The 15,336-nt window shown below is 36.7% G+C and overlaps 1 protein-coding gene across 1 annotated transcript in view; it reads right to left on the reverse strand.

The window, feature by feature from the left end:
- Positions 1–2,555: 2,555 nt before the first annotated feature.
- The window catches only part of LOC100607341 (putative uncharacterized protein ENSP00000383407), a 67,419-nt gene continuing 54,638 nt past the window's right edge, over positions 2,556–15,336 (reverse strand). The window contains exons 6-8 of the mRNA XM_030805979.1: positions 13,480–13,556; positions 5,183–5,248; positions 2,556–3,811 (exon numbers count right to left, since the gene is read on the reverse strand). Of these exons, the coding sequence (XP_030661839.1) occupies positions 3,794–3,811; positions 5,183–5,248; positions 13,480–13,556 (161 nt within the window). The 3' untranslated portion in view covers positions 2,556–3,793. The remainder of the gene's footprint in view (positions 3,812–5,182; positions 5,249–13,479; positions 13,557–15,336) is intronic.

A 15,336-nucleotide genomic window follows, 5' to 3' on the forward strand; every position in this document is an offset into this window, starting at 1 on the left:
ACTACTGTCAAGTCTCTAACTGGTTTTCTTTTCACTTTTGTCTTTGTAATTTAGAGTCTTCTTTGAAAGATATAAATTTCCATCAAAATGGTAATTATATGTGAATGTAAATGTAATTTTTCATATGTATATATTTAAAATGTATATACTGTGTGTATTTCATATATTTGTGTCTATAAACAGAAATATCTTTTAGTTCATTTTGCTCACTCTTCCTTAAATAATATAAAAATTTTGTTAGAAGTGCTTGGTTAAATATATCTCATTTTCTGACACTTTGCTTGAATGTTAATATTAGAGAATACTTTTTAGAAGATAGCATCAATGAATTATTGAACTGGATTAGTCCTACAATCATATTTTATGAGCTGGGATGGAAATTATTAGACATCTAGTCTACCAGACTATATAAAAAATGAGAAAACTCAGAGAAGTTAAGTGGCTTACTCAAGGAAAGATAATTTATTAATAATAGAGTTGGGATGGAAATCAAGTATTCTGACTTTTAATCCAATGTTCTTTCTTACAAGATCTTTAAATGCCAGCATAATTACTAGTTATCTAGTATTGACAGCCAAATTAAGACCAACCAAATTCAGGGAATTTATTTGGAGGTTAAATATGGCTTTCCAAAACAGAGGATAAGTATCAGGTAGACACTTTCAGATTCCCAGGCCTATCCTCTTAAATATACATAATTAAGAAGGAAATATATAAATATATGTGTGTGTATGTATGTATATACCTACACATATTTGCTGGAAAGGCATTTAAAGCTTTTAAATCTCTCCTGATTTTATCACTTCCTTTTAAAGAAGGAAAATTTAGGCTTATGGAGACTAAGCAAACCCAGATTGCGTTATCTGTCTGAATTATGTTCTCTTTACTCCACTAATGAAAAGGTAGCTGAATAACATGTCAGACTTGAATGAAGTAAAAAACAAAACAAAACAAAGCAGAAAACCCTTTGTTCTTGCTTTTCTTCTTAATTTCTGATTTGGAAAAATTTTCCTCTCTAGTGTCATATTTAACAAGTATTCAAATAACAAATCCTAATAACTTGATGTCTATCTCACATAATTTCTTCAACAGGAGAAATGGAGATTTTCAAAAATTAATATTTTGGTTTATTTTTAAAAAAAGCTGTAATGGAAACTGAAACTTCAAGTAGTTTCATATGTATCACATTGACAGTTTTCTCTAAGTTTCTTGGTCTTATGACTCGTTGTTTCATTATTAAAACTGTGCCAGTGTATGCATAGGGCTTAGAAATTTTTTAATGCTCACATGTATTAAGTGAAAAACCAGAATGCAAATTTGTATACAAGGTATAAACACCACTATATGTGGCCTTTTTCCTTCTTTATATATTCTACTCTTCTTAGGTTTCTACAATGAAGATGTGTTAGTTCTGTAATTAGCATAATTGGGAGACTTTTTTTTTTTTTAAGACACAGGGTCTTGGTCTTGCTCAGTCTGCCAAGCTGGAGGCTGGCGTGCGTTTGCATGATAAGAACTCACTGTAGCTTTGAACTCCTGAGCTCAAGTGGTCCTCCCATCTTAGCCTCCCAAAGCGCTGGGACTACCGGCACGCACCATCATGCCCGGTAATTTGTTTTATTTTATTTTTTGTAGAGATGAGGTCTCACTATGTTGCCCAGGCTTGTCTTGAACTCCTGGCCTTAACCAATCCTCCTGCTTTAGCCTCTCAAAGTGCTGGAATTACAGGCGTGAGCCTTCACATGTGGGAAGAAATTCTATAAACCACAAAATGTATTTAGAAGGCAGATTTCAATAATCCAATCTATCCTTGCTAAGGACAGAAGTATTCAGTTTTTTCTACTGGGAATTTGTTCTTAGCCACTTGAAAGGGAAGGTGCCTGAAGACGGGAAGAAGAGAGCTACTTTCATGGTAAAAACAAAATAAAGAAGCGGTTTTAAATGTTTAATTATTAAACCCCTAAATCTATATCTCCATTTCCTCCTATATAAAAGTGACTAGTCTTCATTCATGACCTAAAACATATTCTAAAAAGATAATTTTTAAGGTCACAATGATCAATAAACATTTAGAAACTCAACGGACAGTAATAAAACCAATGGGATTATGAACTAGAATTGATCAATGCAAACACATGAAAACCAATACATTTCACTTCAGAGGTTTATTTTATTGCTTTCTTGGAAATACAATTAATTAAAAAGACAATTTAAGATAATTTATGCAAATGAAATATTGATTGAAGAAATAATTACAGTTGGTGGGAAAATTGCCATGTTGGCCTTAGATATTCATATATCATTATAATTTTAAAAATTATTATTTTCAGTGATAGAAACTTAAACTAAGATTGGATAAGCACTTACAATAAAGCTAGGCAAAATTTTAAGTCATCGAATAAATGAGTAATTGAATGAATTAGTTAATACAATCAAATATGTTCTCCTAGAAGGCTTATAAGACATTTATTTATTCATTTATTAGATGAGGACCTAATTTATTACTGAGGACCTAATCTATGGGAGGTGCAAAGAAGAATGAAACATTGTGTCTGCCTGTGATGCACATTGCTTAATATGAATATTAAGAAAAATAGTCATCTGTTTCTGTTCCTGTCCCCCTCACTGCAAGGTGATCTCTTTGGGGTTCTAGTACCATTTTACACATATCACTTCCGAGAGTCAGTATGGTCAATAAATGCATTCACTCTGAACAGCAGGCCAAAAATACATCTGGAGGAAAAAGTTGATGTGTGTCATATGAGAACTACAAATAAAATTCAATGACTATTCACAGGAGAGAAAGATTGCATAAGGTGAGAGTAGGGAGGAGAAATGTGCTTGGCTAGAGGATTAGCAGGTATTTAAGAAGCTAAGCAGTATAATTTAGGTTCTCTAACAAAGCCATTTATGTAATAGTCTTATTCCACTGTATAAACACTAAAACCCTTTCAAGTCCTAATATAATATTCTAGCTCCTCCTTCCTCTCAGGCAGATTTTGACGTGCGTAATTCTGGTTTTGGAATAATGTGCCCTCTGAGAACACAGTAAAAAAAGAAAGGAGTCTTTCAGAAGCCACACAGGCCCAATTTTCCATAGTATAATGAAGTTGCAACGTCACGGCCATTTCTCCACTTCTGCAGGGGAAGCCAAGACTGCTTTTTGCTCAATGACCTATAGCTTCGGGTCAGTCTTTGAATGTGGACACACTGCCAAACTAGCTGGGAGTTGCCAGGATTACACAAACCAGAATTGCAAATGGGGGTTGTGTTGATTTAAGAGAAAAGGCCACAGAAGCCACATCTTTCTTACTTCCTGCGTAATATCCTCTTCTCTGAAATTTTGAAGAAGTTTCTAGAACTACTCATAAGAACATTTCTCTTTTTGGGTACACCTCCTAGCTGACCAAAAATTATGAACAACAGGAAATTTAAGAGCCAGTATGCAAATTAATTAATTTTCATTAAGTATCTATTGGATTCTTAGCAAGAAGAGGAGCTCTGGATGGAAAATTACACAGTAAAAAAAATTTTTGTCTAGTATTTATTATTTCATATACACAAGAAATGTTAAGAAAACCTAGAGTAAGAACCTGCCCTTGTGTGTGGACGAATGATTGTTCTGCTTTGAAAATCTGCTTTGTGACTGGCCATATGTGAACTTGAGTGAGCCACTTCACCTCTCTGCACTTCAGCCCTTCATCTTTAAATTGAAGGAGTGGATCATAGGAATTCATCGTTCCTCAAATATCCTTGGGGACATTTGACTAGATAAGTATCTTCTTTTGTTACTTTACATAAATTCTTGAGCCTTAGAAAAATATCAAAGAAAAAGTGGGAATGACCTACTGTTAATCACAGATTATCAGAGTCTGAAGAAATATTCTCTAGTCCAACATTTTACTTTAAAAATGTGGAAACGGAAATGCAGAAATATGAATTTAGTGGCCTAAGAGCACAGTCCGTGGTAGATCCAACTCCTGCAATCCAGTTCTCTTGCTTCTGTTTCTAATTAAGGAATTTCATAATCCTCCCAAATGTATAGCTTTATTTTCATCTGAAAGTACTGTTAGTATTTACTGAGGTTCATTTGTTTGTTTCCCACAGCTCTGATATTTAACTAGCCATTAAAAACTCAGATAGCATGAGAAATAGCAAGGGCAGAGCTCAATAATTTTTTTTTAGGGAACAGAAGTAATATTTAAATCATAACTTTCCATCACCTCTTCCTCCTACCTAGCACAACTTAGACATCTCTTAGACAAAAAAAAATATATAGTTGAAAAGAAAACTGGTATAAAAACTTAGATGTTAATAACATGTTAACAATATTGGGGAAGAGAGAGCTATAAATAAAGATATCAAAACTTTTCTATTCATACCTACATAAAGAAACATGATTTACTAAGAGTAGTTATTTGTCACAAAATTACGGTTACATTTTGGGAAGCAATAGTCAAATAAGTTGCAAACGTTAGCTTGTAGTGTTCTGAAGCCATCTAGAACAAGAACTACAAATAGGACTTACAGTTGTTTCATATCAATAATGCTATAATACTTGTTGATGTATGTGAATACCCTGGAAATTTGCCAGACCTTCTAAAACATGTCCTTTCCATGAACCTCTGTTTAACAATATCTCAACAAGGAAAGGAAGGCAGTTGATGTGATTTTAATATCATAAGGGAGAGCTGGCACACGGAGATACTTTTTAAAAAATGGTCTTATTGTATTTCATTCTATGGACTATAATCCAATTAATTGTTTGATTTCCTGTTATCGCATACTCATGCTGTTTCCAAGTTCTCTTTTTTAGCAATGCTACAATGATGTACACTTCTCCCAGAAGCATGAGATAACACCTATTTCCCCCAAAGTCAGACGATATGCTTTGTAACGTTATACATTTTTTCTTATCTCAGGAAAAATTGCTAAATTTTAGGGAAAATTTTTTATATAACCACCTTTCCTTCTTTGAAGGAAATGCTTTATGCTCCTTTTAGTTCAGAAAACCACTCGATAAGGACAAGCCTCTTTTTATGTTCTTTAAAAACACTTCCATGTGGCAGCTGAAAACAAATGTAATAAAGAACTATAGAAAACAGTGCTTGTGGCATTAAAATGATTGGAAAAGAGATGGGAAATCCACTTAAATAGTTATATCTGGGAAGAAATGTCTCACCATTTCATCAAAAGTAGTCTCAACATGTCTTTGATAGTGAAATGGACTCCAACATTCAGAGGTCACCTTAGAAATTAGAAAAGGAAAAAGAGACAACTAATGTTAACATTCTTTAAAAAAACAAAACAGTATCTCCACAAAGCTACCAAACTAATTGGGAAAGGATTCACTGTCTTAATTAGAAATAATTATCTTGTTATCAAAGTACAATGATTAATGTTTCATCAGTGACTTCATCTGCATATATACACATATATAGACAAATGCGGAATATGTGTATGTATATATAGTATATACACATTATATATCCATATATGTGTGTGTGATATGTGTATGTGTCTATGTGTATTAGATTCACTCCTCAGCCCTCACATAGAGCAATTCCAATCCATGATCTCACATTTAGAAGGACTGGTGGCCGGGCACGGTGGCTCACGCTTGTAATCCCAGCACTTTGGGAGGCCGAGGCGGGCGGATCACGAGGTCAGGAGATCGAGACCACGGTGAAACCCCGTCTCTACTAAAAATACAAAAAATTAGCCGGGCGTGGTGGCGGGCGCCTGTAGTCCCAGCTACTCGGAGAGGCTGAGGCAGGAGAATGGCGTGAACCTAGGAGGCAGAGCTTGCAGTGAGCCGAGATGGCGCCACTGCACTCCAGCCTGGGCGACAGAGCAAGACTCCGTCTCAAAAAAAAAAAAAAAAAAAAGAAGGATTGGTGGAAAGAGGGGATCCTGAAAGTTTTATGAAGCAGCCCACTCTAATCCCTTAGTGCTCTACATTATTAGGTACATAATGGGCATCCATTTTAGAAACTCTAATTGAGTTTAAACTCAAACCAAATATACATTTGGATTAATATCTCAAGTCATAGTGTGGGATATCTTTTATTACATTTGGTACCTGTCAGTGTAACCTTCTTACTGTCAGCTTCTACTCCTTTTGAAAACTTTATGTACCTGATATCCAACAATTTCTACCCAGGGGACTTCAGGACTGCAGCAAAGGGCATTTGATGGAGTCTGTAACAGGTAATAAAATGGTGCTGCGGTCTGAATATTTGTGTTGCCCCCAAATTAATATGTTGGAATGTAATACACAATGTGATAGTGTATTAGTCCATTTTCACATTGCTGTAAAGAAATACCTAAGGCTGGGTAATTGACAAAGAAAAGAAGTGCAATTTGCACACAGTTCTACAGGGTGTACAAGAAACATAGTGGCTTCTGCTGTAGGGGAGGCCTCAGGAAGCCTCCAGTCATGGTGGAAGGCAAAGGGGGAGCAGGCATTCTTACATGTCAGGAGCCAGAGCAAAAGAATGAAGGGGGAGGGGCTACACACTTGTAAACAACCAGATCTCATGAGAACTCACTTACTGTCATGAGAACAGCTCCAATAGGGTAATGCTAAACCATTCATGAGAAATCCAATCCCATGATCTAATCACCTCCTACCAGGCCCCACCTCCAACACTGGGTATCACAGTTCAACAGGAGATTTGGGCAGGAACACTTATCCAAATTATATCAGATCATATTAAGAGGTGGGGCTTTTGGGGAAGTAACTAAGTCATGAGGGCCCTCATGAATGGAATTAGAGCCCTTATAAAAGAGGTTGAGGGGAGCTGCCTTGCTCCCCTTTTGAAGCAGACACTGAATCTGCTGGTGCCTTGTCTTGGACTTCTCAGCCTCTAGAGCTGTGGGAAATACATTTCTGTTGTTTACAAATTACCCAGCCTAAGGTACTTTGCTAGAGCTGCCTGAAAGAACTAAGACAAAGGTGATTTCAAATTTTACTCTGGGGAGAGTCTGCAATGAGATTAAGAGGAATTTAGAGACAGGGAAATATGAATATTCGTTAAACATCTTGAGGGAGTATGCTCCTTTATTTAAACATTTATGACAATTGCAAGAAGTTTTATTATCACTATTTTACGCATAAGGCAATTGAAACACAGAGAACTTAAGCAACAAGTTTAAAGTCCAGTGTTTTTACTCATATAAAGGTAAGGCAAGTTTGGTTTCCATAAAGTTTAAACCCCAGTAGAATTCTGGAATTCTAGCACACAAAGTATAGCCAAAGAGCAAGAGGTTTGAAGCAGAAAACTGACAAAGTAGCTGAAGTGACCACAACAAGTACTAAGTGGTTGGATTTTATTTTTGACATAGTATATGAGAGTGCATTTACTAGCCATTTTCTGGGTTGCAAAATTCCTTTTTAAAAATGCGTGAGAATGATGCTAAGGAATACCAAATAAGTCCTCTCAACCTTTTAGGGAAATCAAAAAGGAAAACACCCACACATTTGTGGAGTTCACTCATAAAAATCATTTGTTAGAATCAAGTATTTCCTCTTTTTTAAATAAAAGCTAAATGTAGAGTTGCTTAAACTCTCTTCTTTACAAGTGAAAGTGCACATCATAAATGCAGTATAACTTTGGATAAGGAGATGAGAAAATCCAATATGATCTTAATTTTATTTCACCGGAAACAAGAGATTTGGATTCCATATTAATATCCTATGTTCCTTTAATACCAACAAAGCTACTCTTGAAAGTCTTCTACTGTTAAAGAGAGGAGATTAGATTTTTTTTCAAGATAACAAAATATAGCCCTATATTCTTTCTACCTGCAAAATAAGTTATAATCCTGCTCTTTGGAAGTAGAAAACTTCTCTGTCTATAACCTCAAAATAGTATTAGGTAGTGGTTTTAAAATACGCTCACAAATTCTTTTACACTGAAGAGGTCTTCAGAAGGTGGATCATAAGACTGCCCCTCACCCTTAGTGTGAGCTGGATTTAGTGAGTTGCTTCTAACAAATAGAATAAAATGGAAGTGATGATGTTTAACTTCTGAAATTAGGTCTTAAAAGGAATTGTGGCCTCTTCTTGTTCTGTGTCTTAGATACTCACTCTGGGGAAACCAGACGATATTCTATGAAGACACTCAGCCTCATGGATAGACCAAAGTGGAAGGGACCTATCCCTGCAGTCAATTCCCATAAAAAAACTGAGGTCACCTGCCTATAGCCATGAGAGGGAGTTAGAAACAAATCTTTCAGCCCCAGTCAGGCCTTCAGATAACACCTTGAGAGACATTAACCACCTGAGATTATAACCACATGAGAGACTCTAAGCTAGAAATGCCCAGCTATACCACTCCCTAACTCCTGACCCACAGGGACTGGGAAATAATTTTTGTGTTTGTTTTAAGCCCCTAAATTTTAAAGTAATTTGTTATGCATCAATAGATATGTAATACAATAGTTAAAAGGCATGTAATGGATAAGAAAGTACTTGAAATAAGAAACTGTTTAATACACAATATCATTATTTCATCATAATATAATCACATCATACATGAAGACTATCATTTGGTTGACACTGTCATGTTGGACTCTTTTTGTTTGTTTGTTTTCCACCTTTTAGATTGTTCACACTTTTGTTTAGAACTCCCTCAAATCTGTCTGATAAAACCTAGTGAAAGACCTGTCTCTCCTGCTTGTTAATATATCACAGCATAACCTTACATTATTTCTCCAGTGACCCAGTGTTGTGACCTCAATTAAGCCCATGAAAAATTGGTCCCATTTTGTCCATTCTACACGCATCTCCCAAAAATTGTGTGCTATGTTGGATACAGTTTTAATTCTGTATATAGCCAATGGGATGTGTATGGCCAGCCTTTTATTTGTTAGTAATCCAATTTTCATCTTAAGGACTAAATGACTAACTCTAAATGCTGGTTACACTACATGAGAACTGAAGGAGGCTAGTTTAGTTTGTGCAATAAGAGGTGAGTCTAGACACTGTTTAACTGTAGACACAATTTTGTCTGATCGCTTACATAGAGCAGAGTTTAGCATTAGCAAAAGTGACTGTTTTAAAAACAAGGTATCAGAAATGTATTCAGCTTTGAGGAAGAGAATAACCAACAGTGGTGGCTTAAACAAGTATGGGGCTTATGTTTCTGTAAAATAGAAGCGCAGACATAGGGTTTCCTACTCGGGTGCAGCTTCTCAAGGATGTCCTCAGTGAATCAGACTCTATGCATGTGCCTGCTCCACCGTCCTTCATGTGTGCCTTTGCCTCACGGCTGGAAGACAGCTGCTGACTTACCAGGTATTACATCCAGCTCCAGGCAGGAAAGAGAGCAAAAAACAAAGCTTTATCCTCATGAGACTCTGCCTTATTTTTTTATTTTCCAGAAAAGAAAGTCCTCCTCAGGAATTTCTGACTATATTTCACTGGCCAGAACTGGATTCCATGGCTACCCCTAACTACTGGGGAGGCTGAGAATTCAAATGCTGAAAATTGCAGTCTCCATAGTGAAAGACATGAAGAAAGAAATTGATTGAAATGGGTTAATTCAATTAGCAACACTTTTTCTCAGCAAAGGAGCTCAGAAAGAAAATGTTTTGGTTCAGTCCTGGGTAGGGGTGCTTAACAGTGCTTAATATCACCAGCACTGAAGGTAATAAATATTATCTCTCTTTTCTATCATGAATATGAATGATACTCTGAAGGCTGAATGCAACCTAAGAATTTACGTGAGAAATGAGGCATGCCACACTTTTGAAAATATATTAGCCCAAAGTCTGTATTACTGCATATTTTATTCCCCTCTTAATATGCTACAAAAGGTTTGAGCCATCAGCTGAATGCTGCTGGAGAAGAACAAATAAGAACAAGAATGCAAAAATAAATGCTGGGAGTCAAGTTTTCCCAAGATGTTCTCTATGGTTGGTGTATGATTACAGTACTAAGCAGACTGCTTTGTTTCAAGCTCTACCCATCAGCACTTCTTCCATAAGCCTGGTTCTCCAGGAAGTTTATCCCAGGCTAACTATGCAGAAATATACGTGGGGCAAAGTGGGTACTGGAGAAAGCATTCTGTGAACTCCTTCTCTTGCCCTGCTACCTGATTCTTTGTAACTTCTTCCATGCCTGAGATCTTCTCTTCCATTTTGAGAACATGAAGGAAACATGTTTGTTTAAGTATGTTCTGGTTGGGAATTAAATATTCAATTCTGATCATTTTTAGTGTCTGAAATATATTTTGTAGGCATGGTCATATGATAATTATAACTATAAAATGTTTTACATTCTACAAACTTTATCCCATGTTACTAATATTCAGGAAATGATCATAGGAAAATATTTGCACTAGGATACTATTCGTTATTTTAACTCTTTCTATTTATACATAGTTTTAAGAAATTCTACAATGAATTTATATCATCTCCATAATAGGGAACAAAAATCAACTTCACTTTTTCCACGAGGCTGTTGTCTTCCAAGACCATACCTAAGCCAAGTTTGGGTTTATAAAGTTAAAATCATGAGATATCCCATCTGTGAACAAATATTCATGGCTATAATTTGGACGTTTGTTGTTTCCAAACTTCATGTTGAAATTTGACCCTCAATATTGGATGTGGGGTGATATGGTTTCATTGTGTCCTCACAAAAAATCTCATCTTGAATTGTAATCCCCATAATTCCCACGTGTCAAGGGTGGGATCAGGTGGAGGTAACTGGATCATGGAGGCAGTTTCCCCCATGCTGCTCTCATAATAATGAGTGACTCTCATGAGATCTGATGGTTTTATAAGCATCTGGCATTGCCCCTGCTCGCACTCACTTCGTCCTGCCACCCTGTGAAGAAGGTGCCTGCTTCTCCTCTGCCTTCCGCCAAGGTTGTAAGTTTCCTGAGGCCTCCCCAGCAATGCGGAACTGTGAGTCAATTAAACCTCTTTCCTTTATAAATTACCCAGCCTCGGGTATTTCTTCGTAGCACTGTGAGAGAAGACTAATACATGGGCCTAATGGCAGGTGCTTGGGTTATGGGGCTGGATCCCTCTACAATAGGGTAATGTTCTCCCTCAGTGGTGAGTTCTCACTCTATTAGTTCTTGAGAGTGCTGGTTGTTTCAAAGAGCTTGGCACACACCTCCCCCTGCCTTGCTTCCTCTTTTGCCTTGGAATCGCTGGGTCCCCTTCACCTTCAGCCATGAGTGGACGCAGCCTGAGACCTTCACCAAATGCAGATGCCCAATCTTGAACTTTTTAGTCCTCATAATTGTGACCCAAATAAACCTTTTTCTTTATAAACTACCCGGTCTCAGTTATTTCTTTATTTTATGTTTATTATTGTTTCTTTATTTTGTGTTGTATTATTGCACCACAAAAGGGACTAAGACACTCACCAACTCTCTTGAATTCAAGAGTTTCATGGTTTGTGTACTGAACATTGTCACATAAAAATACCACTTCCTAGGTTCCAGTCATGATGATCCAGGTGAACAGGAGTATGGCACCAAAAGTCTGCTTTTTTCAGTAATACTCCAGTTGAGTCTGATACAGACAGTTCTCAGGTACACTTGGAAAAACACTTATCTGATAGTCATTTGTTCACTGATGGAAGGCCAAGTTTCACGCCATAGTCCACTCTTATGCCCACTGACAAGCCACTTGGCCACTCACACCAGCTTCTCCATTTGACTAAAGCTCCCTCTCTTCCCCATCTTTCAACAGATAAATTGCATCTCCTTCTCCTCAGTCACAAGGAGTTAATAAATTAATATTTTGCGTAACACTCCTTGTTAAACTATTCTGTCATATAGATAAGTGTTTCTTAGTTAAATTCAACTGAATGTCTACTGTGAATAAAATTTAGATAAGACCAGTGCCTACTCCCAAATGAGGATTTTTAGATTAGATGGTTCCTGCTTGTCTGTCACTAGCTATGAATTCCTTCAATCTTTAGTGATACACTATATGGCACAATTGAATGGTCACCATTTGGAAGCACCATTTCTTGGCCAATTTTAACCTTCAGAAGCATTGTTGTTAGGGTAAAGATTTATCTTTAACCATTTTATTCAAAGAACTTTCTATGTTACCTTCTTCTTTCCACAAAACTGGTCTGTTTTTCTATTAAAAACCTACAGAAGGATTTCCTCTTGACAGAAGGCATGTCTAGTGAGCTATTCCAGTAAACCAGCTGTTATTTTTCTCCTGGCTATCAGACAATGCTTCACTTAGATATTATATCTGAGGTCTCATCTGAATTTAGGAAAATGAGACTGCTTGTTTCAGAGATAATCTTCCAGCTGTGCTTGTGCAAGTCTCATTACGCCCTTGAAAGAGTAAGAGGAGAAGGAGAGTGAGGGAGAAGAGGGAGAAAAGAGGAGGAGCAACGACAACAAATGAATTTTTAAAAGTATGTCTTAACTACCAGACATAGAACTATAGTGTTTTAATGACAGGTCTCACTGAATCCCATGAAAGTACTGAGACATTTTTTATAGATGTATTTTACAGATGATAAAAACAGGCAGAGAGAGTCTAAGTAAATTGCACAATGCCACATAGCTACTAACAGTCAAAGCAAGATTCAAACTGAGCTCTGTCTCATATCAGAGCTCTCATCCATGCGCTGCAGGAGAACCCACTGGGAGATAGTACACGGGCAATGTGTTACCACGTCTTGTAGCATAGGCCTATCACTCTGGTAGCATCAGAGCAGCCAACAGAAACTCTAGTGGATCAAAATCATGATCTACCATCTAATTTATTGGAGGGCCTCCAACAGCCTCAGGCATCAGGCTGGATTTAGGAATGTGAGCCCCCCTTCCTCACCAAATCAGCACTTTACAATTCATATGCTATGTACCTTCTATCTACTACACCAAAGAAGTTCAGTTCTAAATTTTCTAATCAAACTATCAGAATGATTAAAGAGAACCTTATGGCTGTCACAAAAAATATCAAAAGTCAGTCTGATGCCTGAATTGGCCTTGTTGACTCATATATCCTCTCTTGTTACAGGGTGAATAGCAAGTATTTGGCTATTGATCAATGTTATGTTACTATTATTAGTGAGGCCAAACATTCAGACATTTTTAATCATCCAAACTCCTGGGCTAATTAATGCAATTTTGAAAGGGATTGGTCAGGACTCACAGTTTATGTTTTTATATAAGTGTTTAGCATAGGTCTTGAGAGAGAACATCCCAGTATATTAATTTAATATTCTCAGAGTTACTTATCAAAAGGCTGTACAATATGATGTTTTTGCAAAATCAAAATAGTTTATTATCTTATCATCATTGAATTTTTTTATTTATATTTCAATTCACAGGGACATAAGCATATCAATTACAAAACAACCTATAATAACTAAATAGAAAATAGCTAAAAGGCTGTGTAAATATTGTACACTATGCCTTATATATTACAGAGCTGAGTAACAAGACGATTTTCACAAATCATGCAAATGCTGATTATTCACATTACCTGATAGGAAGTTCCTTGTAGAGTTTTTCCTTGATGAGTATGTATGTTGTTACTTAGAAAATCATCTTCATTTAGATCTAAGAAAAGAGATAACTGTTACATACAGAATATCAGACATTACAGGATTTAGGAAGTTTATGTGCAATTTAACACTCATGTTTTTATTTAGTCTGTAAGACATTACATTGGCTAGGTCAAAAATTTTTTTTTGTTAAATATATGCTATTTTTTTTTACAAGAAACAGATCAAAATAAAATAGAAATTTAACAAAATAGGGATGCCGCTGACCAGCTGTGTCCCTGAGGAAGTGATGGAAATTCACCGTGACTCCCTTTCTTAGTAATAATAGGATTGTGGACTAGCTACAAAAGCCACTTCTAACTTCAAAATGCTATGACTCCATGCAGTTATCACCTCACCTGTTTCTATTAAACTAAGCTTTCTACCCCTGGCATTTTGAGCTTCATTAGCTTAGGTCTTCTCAACATGAATTATTTATGTTGAAATTGTTCTATGCATGCTTTAGTAAAAGCTTTGCAATGTAGCATCCATTTGCTTGCAGCTAAATGAAACCTTTTCAAATGTAGCAGCACTTCCCTTTTAGCTCCTGCAAATGGGAGCTTCATTTATTTAAGTCTGAAATATATGGTATGTTAAAAGAGGACAAGACTTTATGGGTCACTTAATCCAAGCCTCCTAATTTACAGATAAGGAGAGTGCGACCCAACTTCACCTGGTCACCAGGCCAGTGCCGTTTCCTTTCACTTTCACTCCTATTTACTTGCAACCATTGCTTCAGTTTTCTACTATTCCTCATTCTCATGTTCTGCAGCGGAAGCAGGAACAGGCAAGTCCTATCTTCCATGCACAGTGAAAAATAGGTGCAGATTTTTCTCCAGATCTCCATCACAGCTATAGTTAAAAGATACGTTAAATTCGCAGCTCAGTCTCAAAGTTATTTGCACCAATAACTTAACATTTAAAATGAGAGTAACCATACAACAGAATTCCAGAAAGTACCTAAATTTTAAAATGAGCTGATTTTGTGATCTGGTTCTTTGAATCAAGAATTTATGTCACAGGGTCAGGCTGCTAGAAGCTGAGCTTTTGCAGCTTGGTTTTTAGTTTCTGAATTGGGGAAAAAAAATATTGCCTCCCCTCTTTTATTCCTTTCCATCTTGTCCTTTTAGTCACCTTTTTACAGGAATTTTGAATGACTCCTTCTATAAGCATTCTTCTGGGTATAGAAAAAGAACAGTAAAGTGGCCTCCTGTGTTCTAGAATCTGGAATCAAGCTGAGAAAATAAGATACGAATATGTGCAATGCACTTACATAACAACACAAGGCAGAAAAATGAGTGATTCATACACAATACTATGGAGAGAGATCACTATGACTCAGAGAACTTGTGGAAGAGACAGGGCCACAGTGGAAGCTTGAAGAATGGATACAGTTTGAAAAAGTGGAAGGAAAGGAAAAGGTGTAAATATAGCAGTGATGCCATGAACGCTGGCCTATTATGCAGCATAAATGGAACATGTTTAATTAAGTGTAGAGATTGAGGCTGGTTAGGCCAGAGGGCAATTCTGGATATAGAGGAAGAAGAGGTAGGGCTGGATAGGTGACTGAGACCAAATTGTAATGGGCCCTGAGTACCGGGTGGAAGAATTTGGGCATAAATCATTAGAGCAATGTTGTAAATATAAATATCTACAGAAATCAAATATATAACTAAATGAAGTTAATTAGATCAAGAAGGCAATGGGAATTCTACAGTGAGCTTATGATCCAGCTCCACAGCTAAAGGGTAGCCATGGCTCTGAGCTCTTTCAGTTGAAGTCACCTGAGACTTTGG

The sequence above is a fragment of the Nomascus leucogenys genome, chromosome 25 (assembly GCF_006542625.1).
Source record: "Nomascus leucogenys isolate Asia chromosome 25, Asia_NLE_v1, whole genome shotgun sequence".
NCBI lineage: Eukaryota > Metazoa > Chordata > Mammalia > Primates > Hylobatidae > Nomascus > Nomascus leucogenys.